Raw genomic sequence first — 20,419 nt, forward strand, 5'->3', positions numbered from 1 at the left:
ATTATGAATATTCTTTTATATTAAAAGTCTTGAAAATTTCCTTTCTTGAGCAATAATTCAATAAAAGATGTTACATTGTGCACAAATTAAAAATTCATTGTATAGATGTAGCACTATTTAAAAAACTTCTGATGAATTTTCTATAAGGAACAAAGTCCAAGAGTTAAATGTAGAAGCTTTTGGAGCTCTGGTAAAAGCTTTTTTCCGGAAATATTTCAAAGATTCATCATACATCTAGCTCCCTAAACTCTCATTGAGCAAGAGTGGCGTAAAAGTAAAGAAAATTTGTGCAAAACTCACTTTGGCCATGTCCATTGCTTTCTCCTTCTCCTCTTCCGTGGATCCATTACCCTCCCAGACGTACACCTCATCCCCACCGTCCAGAACCATTATATCATCCTGGTCGAGATCGTCTTGCTCGAAATGAGCCACCTCCTCCACCCTGAAGCGACCATTGAAGAGGATTTTGCAGTGGAAGAGACGTGGCTCGAGGAAAGGTGGCCCTGCTGGGTCTAGCTCTCTGTCATAGTCACCTTCACCACCAAGAGCATCCCAGAATTCTGCTGGTTCTTCACCCTCGGCAATTGTATGGGGTTCGGTGTCTGGTGACAACACACCAACGATATTGGCGGCCATCTCACGCTCAAAGTCCGATCCACCCTTGCCCTGCCATACAAATGTTCCCTTTGGCGATTCAAGGATAAATACATCATCTGATGCCAGAGAAGCAGCCACTTCCTCAAGCTGATCTGCTCGTACATCTTCAGGACAGGTGCCACGAATGCGGAAGAGACGGGTCCCATCAACGTCATACGTGTCGTGGTCTCGGATGTTCTTAAAACCAGATGCACGGCCTCCCGTGAACACCACCATCTTACCCTTGAAGATTTTAAGGAAGTGACGGGGCTCGTGACCTGAAAGCGACATGATAAATTATCTCTCTGAGAAATCTCCCTACGAATATATTCTCTTTAAATTCTCCACTAAAAGAGAATTTTTAAAATGTTCTCCATTGAACTTTATTCCACTGGGATGCAAGAAACAATTCCAGCAAACTCTGTAAAGTCCGCATGACAAGTCTCTCCGATCAATTTCATACTTGAGAAAATTTCTAAATTTCGTTCTCAATGCTAGGAATGTTAAACTTAGGAAGTTATGTACGTAATATGTACATATTATATAATGCCATTTCACTTGAACTGCAGATGGTCAGAATTGAATTTTAATTTGCATTTCAAATTTATGGTTACTCTCCTCATACATAGTATCCTCTCTAAGTTTTCTTCTCTTAAACATTTGCTAATTAGGTCCAGTTATATAAAATTTTAATGTAGGGTAAGTGTGCCAAATTCCGACCAGCTTGCAATTCCGGCCACCTTTTTTCCTCGAATTTTCATGAATTTTTAGTTTGTACATACTCCAGAGATTATACAATGCAAAAGAATACCAAAAAATGTAACTTCGACAAACGAGATGACGTAAAAAAGACATTTGAAGAATTCTCGAAGGGCAAGGAACTATGAGAATGAAGGTGACCGAAATAGGGCACCAAAGCTATGTTTACATTTTTATTCATTTTAAAATGTATTAAGAATGATTTTAAAGTAAATAAAGACAATCAACTGTCTACAAGGTTGTAAGCAACACTCCTTAAGCAGAAGGAATGAAAAAAATCAATTTCTATTAAATATATTACATTTCAAACTTGAGACTTTGGCACTTGCATGCAACTATGCCGAAATTTGGCACACTTCACTTACCCTATAAAATCTGGACCAAAAATCAGAAAAATGCTAAATTTGGCATTATTTATTAAGGCCTCTCTACATTGGAACGATTTTCGTGAAAATTTGCTTTTTTTTTAAGGAAATCCTCTGCACTGGATATAGGCAGAAAAGCCAAAATTCTAGCAAAAATGCAATTTTTGACGAAAATTGTTCCTGAAACTGTCTAAATATTAGGTGAGATTCTTAACAATCTCACCTACTATAATCCTAACAAAATTTCATGTCCTCCGATCGCGCTCAAACTTGGCCAAAATGTGTTTCGCCACTTCCTGATCACGAATATATGGGGGGCTAAGTTACGTTCCCGGCCGGCCGGCCGGCCGGCCGTCCGGCCGGCCGTCCGGCCGCTCTTTGGAGCTTAATAGCTCCTAAACTAAAAAAGATATCGACTTGCGGTTTTCGGCAAAGGTTAAATATCGTATGAAAATTGCAACATGGTGCATTGACCCCCCACCCCCCACCCCTCCTTCCGCCATTTTGAAGACCCCCCTTTTTTTGTTTTCTCAATAGCTCCGCCCCTATGGCATCGAGCGGGCTCAAATTTTAGTATGTTATAGCTGGGCCTTAGAGCTTTCCATTAATACCAAACTTAAGGTCCCCCGACCCCCCTGACCCGAGCTATAAGGGTCCAAAAAAATTTTCTTAAAATGGCCATAACTCCGGTTCTAATTGTCAGAATTTAAAAAATGAGGGCTTTTTGGAAAGCTCTCGTGAAATGCCACTTCCCCTTCTAACATTGCAAGTTCATAAAACCACCGCTAGGGGCGCTATTATTAAAAAGAAAATTTTTAAATCTTAAAAGTTAAATATCTCAAAAATTCCTTATGCAATCGGGCTGAAATTTTAGTATGTTGTAGCCGTTGATTATACCTATCAAACAAAAAAAACCTTAAGTCGATCCATAACCCCTGACCCGAGCTATAAGGGGTCAAAGTTCGAACATTGACCGGCCTCTATCTCCGGTTTTAATTAACATAGCGACCTAAATTTTACCTTTTTGGTTTCGTCTCGATGAGCACTTTCAGATGGAAGTTCAAAAAGTCACCACAGGTGGCGCTGTGATAGCGTCAAAATTCATCGAAATTCAAAGTCACTTTTCTCAAAAACGGCATTGTGCAAGTTAATGAAATTTTAGTATGTTGTAGTCCAGTCTAGGACGTTTCCAAAATGGTGCGTATGCGCGCTGTGGTTTCAATAGAACCGGAGATATGAGGGGTCAAAGTTCACGAAATTCAAAAAATCATATCTCCGGTTCTATGTGACCGATTTTGATGAATGAGGGCTTAAACGAAAGATCTCACCAAATGCTACAACTTTCTAGAACATTTGAACTTCGTGGGACCAACACCAGGGGCGCCACAGTCAAAAAACCAATTTCAATATCACATAACCTCAATTATCTCGACTGTCGCTGAACCGATTTTGATGATTGCTTCGACATAATTGTAGAGGACATTTGTCTCTACATTTCGTCCATACATCATTTTCCGGTCAGACTACGCTATCACTCCGATTTTGCCGTTTAAGTGTGAAAAAATTGATTTTTCCCATAATAACGCTTTGAAATCACTCAGTCAGATGCCAATTTGACTGCCTCTACTCCACCAAGACACTTAAAATAGGGTTTTAAATGGAAAATCTCACAGAATACAACAATTCTTTGATATAGTTGAAGTTCAACAAATGACTACTTGGGGAACTCTGGATGAAAAAACGAGTTAAGAAACAAAAAACCTCGATTATCTTGGCTTCTGAGTAATCGATGAGATCATGTTCTATGGAAAAATTATAGAGAACATTCTGGTCTACATTTCACCCATATAACACTTTTCTATCAGTTCATCCAAATCCTTGATATTTTGGTTTAAATACAAAATTTGTATAATTTCACGAATTTTATTCAAGATAACTGAATGGCGTCTCCCTACTTCAGCATCAAATCGAATTTGCATGCACTCCGAGTTAGCTCACGTTAAGAATCTCACCTACATAAGCCGGTTAGGATTATCTGTCCCTTTTTTAATTAACCGCATTCTGTCTAAAATAGATACATATTATATTTGAGTATTGTAGTTTTTTGTTCTAAAACCGTTTTGCTTAAAAAAATTGGAAGTATAAAATATAATTAAAATCAATTTTCAATATGAGAATTTAAAAATTCATCATTTTTGAGCTTAAAAATTTACTATATAGAAAAAAGCTGTAGACTTACAAAAAATATCCTAGATTCCTTCAACCATCTACTTTGCAATTACGTACAAATATTAGAAAAAATTACTTTAGGTAGTTAGGAAAAATTATTTTCTTTATGGGCCACGGGTGTTCCAATTGTCCTTAAAGAATTAATACTCGGACTTAAAGAAAAAGCAGTACAGAGATTCCATTCTTTCGAATTTGTCATCGATATCAAGCTTAAACAGTAGGAGATATCAGCTTCCGGTTTTCCTCCTACATCCCTCCTTCTCCTTCAAAACCATGTTCTTTATTTTGAAAACGGCTCCTACAATTTCTTTTATTTTCGGATGCGTCAGATAAATTTCGGAGGTACTTCAGGGCGAACTCATGCATACCCATGACCGAAAAAATTTCCAACATCGAATTTTCTAAAGTCACAGTTTAACCACTCGATAAAGCCATTTTTTAACAGATTTTCTTTAATTTGGATTTTTGAAAAGATGATCTTGAAATTTCCAATCCAAATGCATCGGTTTTATCGGTAGAGTACTCGGTTCATTAAGCTTCATTTTACAGAAGCTTAGTTTCGTCCCCTTCAGAATTTTGACTATGGATTTTGAATTTCGAGATTTTAGCTTTCAGGGTTTTGGCTTTCGGTATTTTGGTTTTCGGAATATTGGATTTTTGGAATTTTGGTTTTCAAGATTTTGATCCTATTGGGATTTCAATCATTCATGAGCCATTCGCGATTTCAACCATTAGCGAATTTGGCTTTCAGGATTTTAGCTTTCGGAATTTTGACTTTCGAGATTTTAGCTTTTCGTAATTTTGACTTTTCAAGATTTTGGTTTTCCGTATTTTGACTTTCGGGATTTTACTTTTCAAAATTTTAGTTTATCGGAATTTTGGCTCTCGAGATTTTGACCCAATTGGGTTTTCAATCGTTCGGGAGTTTGACCATTCGTGATTTCAACCATTCGAGATTTTGGCTTTCAGGATTTTAGCTTTCGGAATTTTGACTTTCGAGATTTTAGCTTTTCGTAATTTTGACTTTTTTGGATTTTGGTTTTTCGTATTTTGACTTTTAGTTTTCGGAATTTTAGTTTTCCGAATTTTAGCTTTCGAGATTTTGACCCATTTGGGATTTCAGTCAATCAGGATTTTCACCCATTCGGGATTTAAACCACTCTGGATTTTGGTTTTCAGGATTTCAGCTTTCAGAATTTTGACTTTCGGGATTTCAGCTTTCGGGATTTTGGTTTTTCGGAATTTTGGCTTTCGAGATTTTGACCCATTTGGGATTTCAGTCAATCACGATTTTGACCCATTCGGGATTAATCCACTCTGGATTTTGGTTTTCAGGATTTTAGCTTTCGGAATTTTGACTTTCGGGATTTTAGCTTTTCGGGATTTTAGTTATTCGGAATTTTGGCTTTCGAGATTTTGACCCATTTTGGATTCCAATCAATCAGGATTTTGTGACCCATTCGGGATTTAAACCAGTCGGGATTTTGGTTTCCAGGATTTCAGCTTTCAGAATTTTGACTTTTGGGATTTTAGCTTTTCGCAATTTTAGCTTTTCGGGATATAGGCTTTCCGGATTTTGAGTTTCGAGATTTCGGCTTTCGGGAATTTGGCTTTCCGGATTTTAACTTTCGGGATTTTGACTGACACCGCACCCCGCATCTATATTATTAAGTTAAAATTCAAAATGGTCATTAAATAGTTCAAAATGGTTCATAAACTTTTTAATTTTTCCTTTGCCAACAATATCAATATCAATATTTCACTATCATTTTCATTTTTACCAGAATGCTACCGATATGCAATCTGCTGCCAATGAATTTACCATTATTTCAAATTTTCACTAACCTTGAACAACGCGTACTTGAACAGCCCCTCCAAGTTCGTTGTCCAGACGTACAGCATGGATAGCAGAAGCAGCCTTCTCATCAGTACTGGAGTGTTTGCCTTGCCAGAAGTAGATGATGTGGCCCTGTCCACCCCTCTTGTTGCGGTACTCATACTTGATGACGTAAGAATCTCCGCCAAAGAACATTCCATAAAGTTCAGGGTCCACGGGCACCAAATCAAAGTCCTCAACACGCCAGACTTCAACCTCACCCTCGCCATTGTCCGGCATGAAACCAATGGCGCGTCCTCCGCTCTTCTTCATCTTATGCAGCACATTGGCATCAAACTCCTCATCAGCTGCTGTATCAGAGTCCTCATCATTGGCAGCACGGATGAGACGGGAATGGAGCATTCCGCGGTCACGCCAAGTGGAGAAATATTGCTTGAAAGGAGCAGTTTCGGCACTCTCCACAATTCTCTGCACCAATGTCCAGGATGGATACTTCTTGGACGTGAGGAATCCTGATAGAAATCATTGGAAAAGTTTTAGGTCTATTTTCCCACACGATTGACTATGTAATTAAATTAATCTGAACAAGTGAGTGAAGAGAAGTTTTGTCGATAGTTTTTGAAGAGGGTAATCATCAGAAAAGTTCTTCTTTTCTCTGCAGCATTAACACTATGACGACCAGTGGATATTTGGTCACACAAAAGGATTTTTTTCTGACCATTACAGGAAAGAATAACTTTAGCAAAATAAAATATTTTTTTTATATGGGTCACCAAAGACCACTGGTCCTCAAAGGGTTAAGTACATGTATCCTATATCTATAATGCTTTGAACAATTTTTATATTCGCGAGATAATTGGCATTCGATGAATAGAAGTTATGCACAACTTTTCAACGAAAATGTTCGTTATACTTCCGCTTCTAAAAAAAAAGTTTCAACATACTTTCACTGAAAAGATTCTGCAGGAACGTGCCAAAAAAGTCCTGATTTTTTTGTGCAATCTTCAAGAAGAAGTTTTTATACAGATGGTTATCTCAAGAACAGAAGTTTCTGCCTTTTTGCATGACTTAACTATTGATTTTACTTCAATGATACATTAAAGAATACTTCAGCAGAATAAGGATGTCTGCTTTTCAGAACTCTTGAAGAAGAATCAAGTTTAAAATGAAATATAGACAAATAGCTCACTTTAAAATAAATACAATCAAATTGCAAATAATGATAGCTCTTTGAATTTGACCCCTCCTTGTTCGTAAATTCACGAAAATTTCGAGGATTTTTGACATTTTGTTCAACCGTAGAATCTGTAAAATAAGCCACACGGTATATCTTTATACAAATAAAAAATAAATATATATTTAAAAATTGAATTTATTCAGATTTCCTAAAAAAATGCAAAATTGCACTTGCAAACTGAACAATTCATTAAATGGATTGTTTTATTTTTCAAGCCATATTCAATTGCAAATTTTTCAATTATTTTTTTAAATTTTCAATTAATTTTCAAATTAAAAAAAATTAATTGAATTCGAATTTTATTGTATTTCTATTATTATTTTAATATGAAACTATATGGATAAAAACACTGAAATAACACAAATATGTTGCTTTTTATCTCACAGTGTAGCTAAAATAAATTGTATAGCAACAAATATTATGGTGCATATGCCATTGAAGTTTTGATATTAATCGTCATAAATAACAGAAACATTCTCTGATAATATGCCCAGAACAACATTCTCCGTCCCCATAATCATATTTTGATTTATTATATATTCAAAATTGAAAGAAAACAAAAACACAACAGTGGTTGTCCATCGGCTTTTCAAATAAGAAAAATAGATTAAACGGTTTGAGATATAAGCTTGGGGCTTCAGACGACAATGCCCTACAAGTTTACCTCAGAAAAATGAATAGACCGTGTCCAAACATAAGTTGATTTAAGTTTTCTCTGGTTTGATAAGGGAAAATCACCACGGATCGGAATGTTAAGAGGTATGCCCCATATTCAGTTTAAAATATAGGGGAAATGCTTCTAATTTTGTCCAGTTTCTTATTTTGGACACTTTGAGGATAACATTGGACACTAAAAATAAATTGATTAAAATGATGGATTTTTATTCCAATATTTGATGAATAATGAATTCTATTTAAATATTTGTTCTTTTTGGAATATTTTAACACTAAATACGTTAAAATTTGAATATGATTTGAGTTGAAATTGCTTTGTTGAAAATTCAGTGTGAGCAATTGCTTACGAGAAATATGACAGAACTTCGTGGCTTACTTCAGTCTTATTTAGTTTTGGTGAAGTACTAACAAAGTTTGTTCGCTGTTTTTGAGTGATATTATTGAATATTCATTGAGTATTGTGTTGATTCACGTTACTGATGATTTGTACATTTGACCTGAAGTGAGATTTGCCTTGTGAATTATATTTTTCGTGTGAAAAATGGGAAATTTTTTAAGACATTCACCAGTGAGGTGATGATTCTTATTTTGGACAGGTGTTTTTCTCACGAAATTTCGTGAAGTTTTAACTTTTGTGATGACTAGGTTGGACAAATGCCTGGAGAAATGAAGGAGCATCATCTCTACGAAAGAGATGCAGTAAGAAATGCCTTGAAAGGCTCCCGAAAAGGGCAGGGAATGAGCGAATCCGCACGTACTTGGAGTACCGAAGTCAACTCACTTTAATGAATGATATGGAAAGTTTCTGGGCGTCTTGTGACATTCCACGTTTCCCTTACATGACCAGGAAGAGGACTTGGTAAGATTGGTTCATAAAATGAAGAACAATGGGCATCCTGTTGAGGCGGATTATCTGTCCAAATTTACAGACAAGTTGTAAAAATTAATAACCAAGTTGTCCAAAATAAGAGTCAAATTCATCTCTACATATCAATTCATTTTTAAACGTATTAAAACTAATTTTAGTAAAAATGAGATGATAAATAGCTTGCCAAGTTTCTAAACAATCCTTCTGAAAAGAGAGTAACAAGAAAAGTCAATTAGTATTGAAAATATGGCACTTCAAACTTAGGATATCGATGCTTATATGCAGACTGTCCAAAATTATAAGCACTTCCCCTAAACCCCAAAACACTATTTAGTATTTTTGTGTATGCTAATTAGTAGGGGAGATTGGGGCAAAAAGTCACAAATTCAAAATTCAATATCTTTAAAGGTAAAAAATATAGCGGCTCAATTTTTTTTCTATAGATAGCCTCCATAGACCTTCGTCAATGTCGTAAGTTTCTTAGAATTCGAACAATGAATTTAGAAAATAAGAAATATTGAAATTTTTAGCCCTATTTTCCAAAATTGATGCACTGGTGAATATTTTCTAATAAATTTGGATTTTTTGAAAACTAATCCACTATCTATTTTAGAATTTCACAAAAGTTCTTTTCTTAAAAAATCCTTTTATTACAAATGGCCACTTGGGGTAAAAAGTAACAAAAGGTATAGAGCAAAAAGTAACAAAAAGCGAAGCAATTTCTGATGTCTCCCGGCGAAAAGAAACGTCATTACCATGTCTCGCCGCTTGTTGTTTGCATTGGTCAAACGATTTGCAGTCTCTTGTCTGTTTTTTCTAAAATAGCTTGTAAAGCGCTTTTCTCGTTTTCTCACTTTTCTCGCAGAGAAAACGGTGTTTTACAAAGATGTAGATGAATAAATTTTCTATGAAAATATGTCCTCTCGATATTTTTTCAATTTTACGCAAACCCGTAATGAAGCGAATCAAAATATGATAATACCCCATGTCTGGTTCTGGTACTATTTGCCCCAGAATTTTTGTGAATAGTCACAAAATTACCTTTTAGAAAACGGCTCGATAAACGTATTTCCTTACAAAATAGAGCAAAATTACTTTCACAAAGTTGTAGACCGGTAAATTTCCTATAAAACTGCGCTAATTAGAAATTTTTGAAGCGCTCGAGTAGCTTGTAAAAAATAAAATATCCGTTTTGTTACTGTTTGCCCCAGTCTCCCCTAGTTTATACGAATTGCGAGAATTTCGTAAGTCCACAGTATTCACAAATATTTACGATCAGTTTTATGAAATATTTTTCTGAATAATGTATCGACAGTTTATCAAATAATTAGCCATGATTGAATGATGTTGATTGTACATAAGTCCAAAAGTTCTAAATTTGAAATATAATAGATTTATTACAAATTGAAATTTATTGTTACTTTATTTTCCGCATAGTGTTGTATCAAACCTTATTTTGCCGTCCTTATTTACTCCAAAAAAATTGTTAATAAACTTAAAATCGAATGAAAATATAAACATTAGCCGTACTCACTATGGCGCTGTTATCTTGTAATATCGTTATCTCGTTATCTCGTTATGTTCTCGTAATGTATTTTATAAATGAAAAATTATAACAAGATAACAGATTACGGAGATTACGAAATAACAACGCCATAGTGAGTACGGCTATTGCCTTAGATTTTATATTGGACACCTTTTCATAGAAAAAGACCATCGTGAATATAATATCGGACGCCAAGTTTCTCCAAGTTCCTTGCTTTTCTGAAACTCTTAAAGAATTTACTACAGTGTCTCATTTAAAATTTTGAGAAAAAAAGAACTGTCCGATATTGCAAGCTGTCCGAAAATTGATACACTGTTTCCTTACATTGATTTTCAGCTCAATAGGAAAACAGTTTAGTGTTCTATAATTTTGTTATGCTTCCTATCAAACATTATCATTAACGAATAAAGCAAGTGAAGATTAATTAATCCACATATAGCTTTGCACAAAAATAATTTATGAAACATATTTGGTTTCTCGTCCTTCGCCGTCTTAAGGGTTCAAGATCCTTGTGCAAAGCTCATAGTTCAAGAATATCAAAAACAAACCGTTTCGAAGTAAATATCAAAAAAGGATAAAGTTCTAAAGTAAAGGAACTCATATCCTTCTTTCATTATAAACAATTTAACCCATTCAGTCAATGTACCAGAAATACTTGAGATAGAATATTCATATTTTGGGATTAGTTTCCTACAAATTAATAGATGAATTTTTTGAAAAGAAAAAACTTTAACTACTATGGTGGCGCGGGGATTCGCCCTCAAACACACGTCTTAACGGTCACTGAAATTAAATTATGTGCATTAATTCATTACAAACTCTATTGCTTTAGATAGAGTAACTATCCAAAAAAACAAATTGGCAACCAGAATTTAAATCAAGAAAGAGCAAAGAGGCCAATTTTAATAAATTCGACGGGATGTCGAATTTTCCGTCCGTCATTTTGAGCAAAAATTTTGTATGACCTTCCGCAAATTAAGAAAACAATAACACAATGTATTTTCATTACTGTCGGACTATTTTTCTCAAGTAATTGAAGATCTATAGTTACTAAAAATCCATTCCTGACAGCAATTCGAATAAAAATTGCCCAGAAATAAATCATCTAAAATCACTCAATTTGCGTATGATGTATAATACCATGGTAAGGAATGGGTTAAACATAATTAATTTTATGAAAAGATGGCACACATATTTAAAAATGAAAAGTGACGTACAACACTGCACTGTAAAGAAAATTTAGACTATAATACCAACTATCGATTAAAACTATAGATACTTTGTATTTTCGGCAATTAAAGGAAAATGAAAACAAATTACCACAATGTATGAACTTAAGCCAAACTATAAATACTACTTCATTGTTCCGCAACAATATAAAAGTGTCACTTCTCAAATTTATCTTCCAGAAGCTGTTCATAAATATTCGACAAAGATAGTGAATAAGAGAGCAGTGTCTGAGGTTGTGATATATTGCTGAAATACTTTATATATTTATAGGGATAATATTTACCTTGAGCTCGAGCCATGGCTTGGCTCTTCTCTTGCTGTGTGGCTCCACGCCCAACCCATACGAAAAGTCCTGATCCTGTGTCGAGGATGAAGCAATCTTCGGATTTGAGGAACTCCTGCTTCAGTGGTTTCTGCGAAACTGGATCAACCTGGAGGGTACCACTGGCATCTGATACCTTGTATAGGGTCACTCCACGCTCCTCCTTGACCTCAAAGGCCTCATCATCTTCCCCAGCAGACTCATCGGGTACTTCAGCTGGTGAACCCGAACCCAGCACTTTGAAGAATTGCTCTTGATCGAAGTCTGAGCTGAATTCATCTGGAACGGAAAGATGACACTCAATACAGAAGAGTTTTTGGGGTGTGGGATATACAGAGCTGCGGAAATCGAATATCTGCAGATATCCATTGAACCGGAAACATTGGAACTCTGTAACGCTTATTGGATTCGTTAATGAATTATTCGCGCGCGAGGCCAGAGAAAAATCCCAATACAAGAAACGTGCAAATACAAACATCCAATTTTATTTTTGGCATGATTCAGAATGAGTCTCTTTTATAGATTTTTCGTCCTCTCCTTTCATCCGCCCCATAAAGAAAAACCCAAGAGATCCCAACATCTTGGTACAAGACACTGAGCCATAAAGCTGTTAATCACGTTTCGCACCTCTCGTGCAAAACGCTCGCATTTTCCGGTTCAATTAGAGGGCAGTGAAAATGGGTGCATCTGGGCTAAATTACTGCAATTATCCAGAGATAATAATCACACTATCAGGTGAGAATTTAACCACTATATACTCTCCATACAATCTCATCCACTGGAGCACAAATCATGTAAAAATCAATTAGGTTGAAAATTTAATTCAAATTATTATTTATCTCTCCTACAAGAAGCTCTAAATTGGTAATTTCCATTTCAATAGACTATACGATTATGTTATGGCCTTTCTTAGAAAATTTTCCAATTTTCACTTTAAGTTTATGGTAAATTTCCTTTGAGATGGAAAATTGCCTGGTGAGCAAAAGTGCATGGCGCTTGGTGATGGTAAAACACATCAGTGAAATTAAGCAATTTTCCCTGGGAAAAAAATCAATGTTATAACATAAAAATAAATCTCTTATAGTACCGAAGCACCAGAAAATCGATTTTTTTTTTGCCTTCCTCCTCATGTTCTTGCATGCAGCAAGCGATTTCCCATAAATATATAAGAAAATTCTCACAGAGAATACGATTCCCCCCAGAATATGCCCAAAGAGTCCATCAATTTTCATGAATAATTAATTTGTTAATATTTTTAATAGAGGTCCCCTTGAAACCCGTCACCCGAAAATATTCATTTGGAAAATGGATAAAGATTTTCATCATGAGCGATACTTTATGAAGTTATCATATGCTGGCAAAATACAATATTTCCAACCAAAAGTTCAGCACAATTATAAGCATCTGTTCGCACATTCAAGAAAACCAATAAACTCATAATTAAATCATTGAGAGATAAAATGGGGAAGAAATATGAGAGAGGCGGACTTTTATTTCTGAGTTTATTGGTTTAATTAATTCTAACGTATTATTAAACGACAGCGTATCCTTGCTACGTCGCATACATAGTGCTACTTTGCTGGTTTAAATCCGTTAAAAGTTTTGACAGTGACAGGAAATTGATCTGTCAGAATTTAAATCGTAACGAACATAAAAAATAACCGATCGATTAGAGAAAATTAACAGATTTATTTATTTAAAAAAATTGACAGGAACTATTTGTATCTGCTCATATAAACGTCTAAAGATAAACATGTTTCAATTTTGGGGCTTTGAAATATCCGGGTGACAGCTGTCAACACTTGAGAACTTCAAAAACCCCTCTTCTTCTTGGTTTTGTTGTGATATTTTCAATCTGTTTCATCCAAGTACCAATGAGCTGAGCGGTAATGAGAATATATTTATAAAGTAATTTTCAGATTTAATATGCTTAAATACTTCACGTATACCCAATAAAGAAAAATGTCATAGTGACAGAATTGAATTTCGGAAAATTTAAGTCATAACAAACTTAAAAAAAAAAGATTTACCTGATAAAATATTCTCAAGAATTGTTTAATTCTTTCCACTTCTTCTTCTTCTTCTCTTCTTTAAAGTTTTTGTAGGGGTCGGACGTCTCTTGACATCCACACAGCCCTACTTCTTTCCATGAATTACACTATTCTTGATTTGTTAAAAAACAATATGAGAAATGTCAAAATGACAGAAAGATTCTATATATAAAATGTAAATCCTAACAAATATTGATCAGTTTTATCAATTACGATGATGTTAATCGTAAAAACTTTGTAGTGTCTTTATATATACCAATCATTCCGCTACTCCATCGATATACAGTAGAACCCCGCTATAGGCCATCGCTCTATAATAGTCCACAATTTATCGACCGTTGATTTCAAAACACTGATTTTAATTTAGGTTATGTTTTTTTTTAGTACGCGACATGCAATGTTGTCATAATTATTTTAATATTTTTCGCAAATTTAATTCATTAGTTGTGATAGTTGTGATCCATAATGAAGAGAGCGAGGACAAGTACCACAATCGCAAAGAAAGTGGAAGCCGTCGAGCAATTTCAATACTAAAAGTCGTTGATAATTTTAAAAAATGATATGGACTATATTGCGACCCAAGTGTCAAATCTGGAACCAAATATGGCCTATAGCGAGGCTCTAATGTAATACTTCTTGCTTTTGACATCCGCAAAATGTCAAACTGCCAGAAAATTAGCCCGTTAACAGTCCAAATATCAACCAATGCAAATGGGTCTAGCTCGCTAAAGGCAATATTTATCATACGCTGGAAAGAACTTAGAGCAATATTGAATCCGAAAGGTAGGACTGTGATACGAAACATACCTTCGACCATACTGAACAATGTTAGGTCATGCGATTCTGGAAAATACCGGGACCATGAAAATTCCAAGATCATGAAAATTTCGGAACTTTAAAAATGTCGGGCGGTATTCCAGAATTTCGAGATCATAAATTTAAGAATTTGGTCCCGGGGTTAATTCCGATTACAAAAAATGTCAAATTCCCGGGATTTCGGGGTCTTGAAAACCAGTGTTGGGAACTTTATTTGATACGATTAGAACAGGCGGAAACGTAACAAATGTTATGCCCCTATAAGGACAAGATTCTCTTGGGAAAAAATTAAATTTTTCAAAAATCATTCACAATATCTCAGATAAGAAAGAACCTGTCTAAGTTCAAATTGTAGCGGAATTTTAACGAATTATTTAGCTACCCTATCCTCGAAATTATCAATCTTATGTCAAAGTGATAGAAAATGAGCCTGTCAAAATTTAAAAAACTAACAATTAGAAAAAAAGCTGATAGATAAAAAAAAACTCTTCTTGAACCTATAGCAACTCTTCGTTATCCGGCTCTTCGATATCCGGATAACAGCTGCCTATCACTGTCGGTTGATGTCTACAAAACATTTTTTTTTACGAAATATGCAGCTTGTCCAGTGTGAATTAAAGCGTCATTTTTATTTTAGCAATGTTTGTAATACATAATTGTAATAAAAAAAGAAATATAAACACACCACGAAGAAAATTCGCTTAATCTTCAACAAACAATAAATTCACACGGCATAAAATTAAAAAAAAAAACATTGACCAAATTCAAAAAAACTGAATGTCATTTTATCCCTCAGTCAGTCGCAGAACAAAGAGCTGAGTGTACTAAAATTATCTTTGATATCATTATATCGCTCGATATTATAGGGTAGGGGCTCAACTCTAGCTATAAGTTTACTTTAAGCGAAATAGTTTAAGTTTGTAGCTAAAGAATAAGAGAAATTTAAAAAGACATATTCCAAGCAATGTCGAACGTACAGTAGAGTGTCCTAAATTCGAACGCTCGGGGGGTATTTTCGACATTTCTCACCTCCCAAGTTCGAACGATTTTTTCAAAACTAATGGCGCTGGCACACCTTTTCAATTGAGTGAAATTCAATCGATTGAAATTTTGCTTCTTATTCTTTCAAACTAAAATAACATATATTTATCTCTTTCCGTCAAATGAAAATTGGAATTGGAATTTCATTTTCAATTTCAATTTCAATTTACATTTCACAGAAAGGAACAGCTACATCTGATTTCTGCTTGAAAGAATAAGAGGTAAAATTTCAATCGATTGAATTTCACTCAATTGAAAAGGTGTGCCAGCACCATAACGATATTTTTGTGAGATTGAATTGTACTTTGAATCAAATTCCCGTACTTTTTCGCAAGTCTTAGTGGTAACATAATTCCTTTTCATTTTATACGATCATAATGTATGTAAACATTGAGGAAGAAGCACATAAATATGATTTTCATTCATCCAGAATACGGTTTTTTTTAACAGAACCCTACAATTGACATTTGAATCCAAACGTGTGTCGTTCGAATTTGAGATTCAGATTTGAGAGACTCTCCCGTCAAATAATTTCGTCAGATATCTTTCAGATTTCTGCAGAAAATATCTACACTTCTGCTGAAAATCTGCCGATAAATCGGTAGGTATTCCTACGAATTTTATTTGGGCTTGGGACAAAATTCGTCAGAATTTTTTGCAGATTTTCTGTAGAATCCTGGTGCACATTCTGACGAATTTCTGTAGATATTTTGCAGATTTTCTGTAGATTTTTCTACATTCTAGACTTTCCAGACAGCTATGTTTGTAAAGATGGAATATTTTTCACTGAAGTTTGCAAAATTCAATAGACTGATTCATGATGATACAGTGTTTATATAAAATAAAGAATTCTGCGACGTCGTGTTATAAGTAGAGCATAGTGAAGTGATAACTTTAAACACAGTGTCGACCTATATTTCGTGTTCTTGTATCATTCGATTAGCGATTTTTAAGAAATTAGTATTTAGTTATCAAAGTACCGATTAAACATTTTAGTTATCTAAAATGTTTAATCGGTAATGCTTGTTAAGCTGAGCATACCATTTTCTTTGTAACTTCTACAGTGTCTTGATAAATCAACAATATTTTTCTGAGACAATGGAGACTATGCCGATTTCCTATGTAGAAATTCTGCCGAGAATCAGCAGAATTTCGGAAGAATTTCTGCCGAAAATCTACAGAATTTCTCTAAATGTACCAGAATATACCGTTACAATTCAAAAAACCTACGAGTAAAATCGGCAGGTAGAGCAATGATTTGACGGGATATTTTAGCGCCCTGAAATGTCAAATTGACAGAAAATTGCACTGTCAAATTTTAAACAATAACGAACATGGAAAACTCACCAACTATATTCACATTGGCGCGTCCTGCATGGTCCTGATCACGGATTTGATTAGCAGCACTAATAGCCTTGATCTTTTCCACGCGTTTGGCCTTCTTGCCCACATAAACGTAAATCTCACGTCCAGCATCCAGGATAAAGCAGTCACCCTTGTTCATAGAAGCCACGGATAGATTGACCTGGCGTACACGGATGTTACGTTTGCCCTTGACTTGGAAGAGTCTCTTCTCCCCAGCTGCATTGGTTTCCGTATGACGAAAACCACTGGCAACTCCTCCGGGAAGATAACGTACGCCATTCTTGAAGTAGCCCAGGAATGCCTGGGATTCATGATCCTGAACTTCTCGGTGCTGCACTGGAGCTCCATTGAGTTGATCATCCAGCTGAACAGTCAAAATAGCAGCTGCTCCCGCTTCATCTGCAGAAGTGTCCCTTCCCAACCAGAAGTGGACATCCCAAGATAGCTCCTTGCTCTTTGACTCTTTGGTCTGAAAATTTTTTGGGTATTCAATTTAAAAAAAAAAGAGTATAAAATTTATGCATAGCAGATGGATCAGAGGAAAGACGTTGCAGATGAAAATTTAACTTCCTCATCCGCGTGCTTTTTTTATAGCCTTTTCGCAATATAGGTCAGTGTGACGTAAAAGAATTTTGGAAGACTTACGGCCGAAAAAATTGAACATTTCTTGAAGTTGTCTGAAATGATAACTCACATAAAAAAGGCTTTTCTAAGTTTCACCACCTCCCCAATCACTTTGGAATGAATAATAAAAATTTTTAGAGAGCATTTTCAGCATAAAATTGTACGTGACTTGGAGAACTCTGGCAGTTTAGAGTGGTAAGGCAAATGAAAAGAATGTACTTTTTGGACAAATTAAACTGTATATAACTATTATTAAATATTTTATGAATTTCACCATGAGCTTTTGACGTAAAATAAACATTAGTTCTTTATTCAATTTAATTTTCTCATGCAAATTTTGGACATTGCACATTATAATGTAAAATCAAAATATCAGCATATTTTAATGGAAATCAGATTATTATCAAAGAGCATTGCATAATTGAAAATTGAGCATCGTCAGCCTGCAGGCAGTTTTCTGTCAACTATACAAACTTTAATCTCATCTTCAACTAAACTAATTCGGTAATTAATTTTCCCCTAGAGAAAAAAAATATCCATTTGAAAAACATTAAAGTTTGTTCCATTTATAAAAGTTTCTCTACAAAATGCAGTTGAATAATTGGTAGTCCATTATTTTTCCTCTTCTGTTTTAAGGTCAAAGTAAATTTGTTGAAGGGGAATAAGTATAACAAGTAACGTAAATATTATAAATTTGTGGCAGAAACTTTTGTGATTTCCTGGGTTAAGAAAAAAAAGTGCCCAGGAAAAATTGTGACGAAAATTGCGGAGGATTTAACTTGAAAATCATTTAAAATTAATGGTGCAGAAGATTCAAGAAAGTTGGTGAAATTACTTTTAGCCTTCCCATCAGACAGAAAGAATACCACACAGTACATTGCAAGAGAATATTTACTTAGATGAGTCTTTCCGGTATTGTATTTGGGAAGGGAAATCACCCACCTAAAGTGCTAGAAGAAGAGGAAAAACTAATTCTTCTAATACAGAAAAATCACCTGAACTCTGACCCAAAACTATGCAAAATTCATAGTGAAATACTTACATTCAGCACAATGTACGAGTCCCCTTCATAGAATTTGCCATAATCATTCTTTGGGTAAGCCACAGGCTCGAAATTCTGCAAAAAAAAAGGAAGAAGACATGGAGCAAAAAAAAAGTAAGAGAAAAACATTCCATGACAATTCCCAAAATAATACTCTGTGGTTTGGGGTGCGACTCCTGAATCATCCCACAATTTTCTGCGCATGAACTTGACCAAGACATTCGACGCCAAAATTTGTTACCTCTCTCACGCTGAATTATGTAGTGTTTATTTATTTTTGTAGGTTCAATTGGACATTAAAAAAAAAGAGAACCCATTTTATGCCATCGGTTTTATTTGGTTTTCTTTTCACGTTAATGGCCCATGACTCGACAGTGTCAAACAGTCGTTATTGTCTCATTGATATTGTTTCAGGCAATAGTTTTATTTGAGATATAAAAAAGCAATAATATGTAGTGCAGCTGGAACGATCATTAGAAGCTGCATCGTAGCATAACAATGAGTTTCTTGTTTGCCATCTAATTGATTTCTTAGCGTATCACTGGGTATCATTCAGGCATGGTATGTCTACGATCTCTACCACTGTATCTTGTAAATAAATCCAAGATTAATGACTTTCTCACTTATTAAAATAAAATTGAAAATTATGTTTTTTGTCGGACAATTCATTCTTTTTCATTTAAAAAAAAATCTGTAGTAAATGTCCTAATTCAAAACCATTTCCAGACGCTTTAACTTTTGTACCAGACGCTTTTACTTTGCTCCTTGTCTCTTCTAGAATGTTACTGTTTAGTGAAAATTCTTTAGATATACTTTGAAAACTTCTTAAACACAAGAAAAATAGGCGAGTGTAAAATGCTTCTATTGGAAATAAATTAATCCAAATAGAGACAAGGAAAAGTTTCTAATTGGAGACAAACAGTGTATAAGTGAAACCGCGACGAAATGCTTCCAAAACTTTATTGAGTTGCTTTTGAGTGCAGTATTTGTTCTTATTCCTGGGTGTGAATTCTGAGATTCATGAGTTTTTCACGTGAGAAACTCACGGATTTTAAATCGTCTTTTGTAAGAGTTTCGTTAAAATTTCATGTAAAGTGTCATGTAAAAGTCTTACAGCACCTAAGGAAGCACAGTATAGTTTTTACGAAAGCTTCATAAAACGCTTACTAAATGTGATCTCAGAGCCGTGAATTTCTCATGTGAGTAACTCACGAATCTCAGAATTCATACTCTGGTCTTTTCTCCTTTCCCATATAAACGATAAGAAAATCTTTCCAAAAGAATTATATTTCCGGGGTTTCCTATTGAGGCATTTGCAGACACTTCAGAAAAACCCTTTTTGTTCACGAAATAGGTAATTATTTCATTTGAAAACTTTACGTATCATTTACAATAAAGATTAACACTTAATTTAACTAAAATTAGCCAGAAATATGACATAAATGCTAAACATAACGGATAAACAACAGTCACCTCATTGTGTTTTTCATTGGAAAACATGGTCGATCGATGGAAAATTCGATGATGAAAAGGTACATTTTTAATTTTTCTGAGGAATTAACAAATTAAAATTTGTGAATATGAATGGATTTTGCTTTATTTGGAGCAAAATTAACTAAATAATGAAACTGTGGTAAAGAAAATATATAAATATAGTAATTTAGTACTGTATTTATCATGAAAACAGTAACGTTTCCATTTGGAGTAGCGAAAAATTTCCATTTGGAGCAGGTTTTGAATTAGCTTAATTCACCCTAGTGAAATAATTTGCAAAAT

General features: G+C 34.7%; 1 protein-coding gene across 2 annotated transcripts in view; it reads right to left on the reverse strand.

Moving 5' to 3' along the window:
• Window positions 1–20,419, reverse strand: part of LOC129798019 (gelsolin) — a 42,330-nt gene that overhangs the window by 10,429 nt on the left and 11,482 nt on the right. For both annotated transcript variants that reach the window (XM_055840961.1, XM_055840960.1), the window contains 5 exons: window positions 18,644–18,718; window positions 16,960–17,446; window positions 11,666–11,983; window positions 5,835–6,338; window positions 301–914 (listed from right to left, as the gene is read on the reverse strand). In XM_055840961.1, coding sequence (XP_055696936.1) covers window positions 301–914; window positions 5,835–6,338; window positions 11,666–11,983; window positions 16,960–17,446; window positions 18,644–18,718 — 1,998 coding nt within the window. The remainder of the gene's footprint in view (window positions 1–300; window positions 915–5,834; window positions 6,339–11,665; window positions 11,984–16,959; window positions 17,447–18,643; window positions 18,719–20,419) is intronic.

This window comes from Phlebotomus papatasi, chromosome 1 (assembly GCF_024763615.1).
Source record: "Phlebotomus papatasi isolate M1 chromosome 1, Ppap_2.1, whole genome shotgun sequence".
In the NCBI taxonomy this organism is placed as follows: Eukaryota; Metazoa; Arthropoda; class Insecta; order Diptera; family Psychodidae; genus Phlebotomus; species Phlebotomus papatasi.